The 4640-nt window shown below is 34.9% G+C and overlaps 1 protein-coding gene across 1 annotated transcript in view; it reads left to right on the forward strand.

Moving 5' to 3' along the window:
• The window catches only part of LOC117117813 (acidic repeat-containing protein-like), a 13860-nt gene extending 9226 nt beyond the window's left edge, over positions 1–4634 (forward strand). Inside the window, exons 8-10 of the mRNA XM_033262280.1 lie at positions 977–1073; positions 1440–1547; positions 3093–4634. Coding sequence (XP_033118171.1) covers positions 977–1073; positions 1440–1547; positions 3093–3348 — 461 coding nt within the window. The 3' untranslated portion in view covers positions 3349–4634. The remainder of the gene's footprint in view (positions 1–976; positions 1074–1439; positions 1548–3092) is intronic.
• The last annotated feature ends 6 nt before the right edge of the window (positions 4635–4640 follow it).

Consider the following 4640-nt stretch of genomic DNA (forward strand, 5'->3'; position numbering starts at 1 on the left):
AGCGTGCCGTTCGAACCAGCGCCGATATTATGGCTATAGCTTGCAGCGCCCCTGCTAACCGCTCGCCCATTTGACTCACCGAACCCAGTAGGCCTACATCTTTCAAGATAAGCAGGGGGTTACCCCAGTATACTGGTCTCTACATCCCCTTTTGTGGAAAGATGAGAGTAGCTGGTACCGGTTTGCAGGGTAGCTTAGACACAAAGGGAGAAGCAAGTTACTATATGAGGTAGTCCACTCCCTTGAGCTCTTTGTGACTTCGGTATAAAGCACTATCTAAAACTAACTACCTTACATTAATAATAATAATAATATTTCGCTCTTATATAGCGCTTCATGCACAATGCCTCTAAGCGCTTCACATTACTAACCCCAGTCATTGGATCAAACACATATGGAACACATACTCAATACCAAATTAACTTATTAAATTAAATTATATTATTATTCCATAATATTGCAGCTAGTAATCAGCGCAGTTGTGTTGGAACCTACCAGGTATCCACTTGTACTCCTGGGTGGTGAGAGGCAACCGTAGATAAAGTGCCTTGCCCAAGGACACAAGCGATTTGCACAGCGTGAGTTTCGAACCTCCGACCTCGAGGTTGCGAGTCCAAGCCACAACCGATGCGCCAACCACTTCTACAATTTAATATTACACTTAGTACACAGCTAGTCAATCTCAAATTTTTTTCTGGATAGGTTACTGAGTTTTTTTCTGTTTGTAGAGAGTAATTGTGTTTATAAGACAAATTTATATATGTATATATGCTCCTCCTTGGAATGTTTACATTTTTAACAAGCATAGAAAAATGTTGTCTAAAGAAATGTTGGCATAAAATTGTCTCTAAACTTTTCTAGTAGAGATGGCCATTGGTCCCTAATGATACTTTTTGTTATGCTCGATGGAGGTCTATAAATTACTTATGAAAATAAAGTTTATTTTTATTTGTTCTTTTTTTAATTTTCATTATAGAACGTTTACGGGACACCTTGATCCATGAGTTGTGCCATGCGGCAGCATGGTTGATCCACGGTGTGAGTGATGGTCATGGAAAATTCTGGAAGTACTGGTGAGTAGATCTGTGATGATGTCATATCTGGTTTACCCTCACTCAACTGAATTACAACATATTTAACTAGAGCAGCAACTCCATAGAGTGCATACCGCTGCCCTGTACCAGAACACCGAACAATATGCAGGCCTTGTATGGGCAATTCCATCAGTTTCTTTTATGCTTGAGGGTAAAGAATCAAATTTCCTTGACCTTGTTTTTTTAAGTTAATCAAAATCTTGTTGACAGACAGACAAAAAGGCAGACAGCTGTGACTACGTAATCTCCTTGGCGGAGGTAATAATTGTCTGTTCATTTTGCAAATAATAGGCATAAAAATGCTCCCTAGTTGTGATTTTTTCTTCCTTTTTTTTTCTCCTTTAGGGCGGCAAAAGCCAACATTGCACATCCTGAAATCCCGATAATTAGTAGGTGCCATTCCTATGTGATCAACACAAAGTACAAGTATGACTGCAGCAAATGTGGTTACACGTAAGTGGAGCAACATGCCATTTTATTATTATTTTTTTTACAGTATGAGGGGCTATAAAGCTCCGTTCACTCTAGACCACTTCAAATGCTAATGCACTATTGTCTCATTCCATTCTTACGGAAGTTATTTTGGTTGATGCTTGCATTTGTCAGGCTGCGGTAGCCAACGATTGCTTATAATTTCAAGTGGGTCACATAAAGTTAGATTGGGGACTGCTTAGACGAAGCATTCATTGCGTTTACTTTAAAACACATCTAATTTGCTCTAGTGTGAACGAGGCTTTCTTGTAATGTTAATAGCCTGTAGGTCAGGAGATTATCCAGTATTTTTGTTTTTCTGATAAGCGTGTACATACACCTTGAATTTAATATATATGGGCAAAATCAGGCATAGTCTATCAGATTTTGTCAGAATCAAGGCAATGTTTGATCAGATTTGGAGGCATGATTTCTTTGTTCAGATTTTTTAATACTATTCAAAAGTTGAGCACCTAACAAGGGATACAAAATCTAAAGTTTTCCAACATCTCAAAAACAATCTTGAATGTGGTAAAAAATGTAATGAAGCCTGTTTTCAAATCATCGACACAGCCAACACAGAGTTTCAACTAGCAATCAAAGAAGCCCTAAACATAAAATGGTCATAAGCCATCTATTTTAAATATCTGACCATAGTCACTTTACACTACTCACCATAATCACATCATAGTAATACAAAGACTACATTATGCATATGCATAACTTTTCTAGTTAAATAGGAGTGTTTTCTGTTTATTTCTTTTGTGTTGAACTTATGATGGTTAATGTTTTAACCGAGGCATGTCTTCAAAATTAAAACTTACTGTTATATTTATACCCTGTCTAGCATTTTTTATTTTAAATCGTCGTTTTGGCAATCTGATTTTTGATTTACAAAGAAAAGGACTCTCCTCCGGAATTAAGTTATTACGGAAAAAAAAACATCAAGAATATGCAAGAAAGCCAAATTGAAAAGTTTGGTGTTTACCCAACATGTAAAAAAGTATAAAAATGCGATAAAAATAATTTCAATATGTGTAGGTAAAAGTTCCTTGTTCAAGGACACAAATGGAATGCACAGCAAGGGGTTTACTCTCAACCTCAAAATAGAGAGCTTAAGCCACAACCACTGGGACAATTGCTCTTTAGATATCTGTACACTCTCTCCATTTGATTGATTTATAGACACATGCAATAATTTTACACTATTTTAACCTGGTTTGTTTTTTAAACATAAATGCAATAATTTTATATTACTTCCATTACCTGCTTGTAGTATTTTATCATTGTACAGTGTTTTAATAATACCAGTATATCTTAAATACTTTTTACTGTATTTTCCTGTACTGTTTGGAACACTTTGAAAGTATCAAATATGTGCTCACATGATCGCTTAGCTTCAGAACACATTTCTTGTGTATTTATTTATATGATAGATTGAATAAACTGGACTGAATTGAAATGAATGAAGTTTGCGAAAATCCCGACATAAAATTCTTACATAAAAATATCGTTGGTATTTCACAGGATTGGCCGTCATTCAAAGTCATTAGACACCTCCAAGTACCGCTGTGGGTGCTGCAGAGGCGAGCTGGTCCTTAGGCCTCAGCTCGACAAGAGCGGAAAGCCGGTGAAACCACGAGCACCAAGCAAGTTTGCACAGTACGTGAAGGAGAATTACGGCGTAGTAAAGAAGGATAATGACAGGATGAAACACGCCGATATTATGAGGGTTTTGAGTCAAGAATTTAGTAACAAAGCCAAAATCAACGAATCATGTTGAGATTTAAAAGTTTCTGGTGGAAGAAAAAACTTATTATTAAAAATATACCACCATTGACATCTAATAAATTAATATAATCTAGAAAGTACATTAACAATTCCAATATTTAATTATATTTTCATGTTTTATTTTCTTGGGACAGATGGTATATTTCTATTTTATTTTGGTTATTGTTTATTCATTTTTGAATTGTTAAATTGTTTGATATTGTTTAGATATTAAAAATATACTGCCATTCTTAATTGACATCTAATAAATTACTAAAGTCTAGAAAGAACACTAACAAATCCAATATTATACAGATATTGACTGCTCATGAAGGGAATGGTGTAATCTACTTCCACGAGATGATGTGGAAACTTGTGCCGAAGGCCTGAGGGAAGATAGGCTATGGTCTCCACATCACTGAGGGGCTATAGATTTCACCGTTCCCTGAATCTGGAGCAGTCAATATTTGTTTTATATACCCTATACATAGACTCTACAATACCTAAAAAAGTGATGAAAATAGTACACACCAAGTGGGCTTACTTCCTAGCATGATCAAAAGACCAATCTCTCAGCGTCAACACGGCATAGAAATTGCTCATTGCACGACAGGGCAAAAAAATACTACCATTTAGTACTTTCTATTGCCCGAAAAAAGAAAATTTCAGGAAAAAAAATCGACGTTTTTAATTTTTATTATGCCCACTGCTGCCTTGAAGTCTCCAAAAATGAGATATTTATATTTCTTTCTAATTATACAAATTTAACGCATTTAACTACCCCCTTACTACACTGTTTATATTCACCAATAAAATGTTTATTTTTTCCTCCTCCTGGATGTTTTTGGCAAAACTATTTGCTAAATTAAGAAAACAAACTTTTTAAATTTTTTTTCCTACCCTCCTCTGACGACCTTTATAAAAATAAGTTATAAAACAAGGTGTAAAAAAGCCATGCCTTACTATTGATTGTAGTTTTTCTTCAACAGTTGTCTAAAGATGTCGAGCATTTTAAGAGCTACTTTGTCATAATTTGGAATGATAATTTGCTTTGTTAAACCATAGTCCAAATTATAATATAATGTTATTTTTTCAGCTTTAATCCATCTGCTCACAGCAATGAATAATGTGTATTATTTTGCATCGGCCATTTCAATTTATTGTTTTCTTTTGGATGATGTAGATCATGTTAACATAAGTAATTAAAAAAGCTGGATGTATAATCATTCACTAGGTATTATTAAAGCACTTGCTGAAAAAAAAAAGTATTATGAAACTTGTACTAAGCTATGCATTCCATTAGGA

This window comes from Anneissia japonica, unplaced genomic scaffold, assembly GCF_011630105.1.
Source record: "Anneissia japonica isolate Jap-2015-1 unplaced genomic scaffold, ASM1163010v1 scaffold6406_len342834_cov151, whole genome shotgun sequence".
Lineage (NCBI taxonomy): Eukaryota > Metazoa > Echinodermata > Crinoidea > Comatulida > Comatulidae > Anneissia > Anneissia japonica.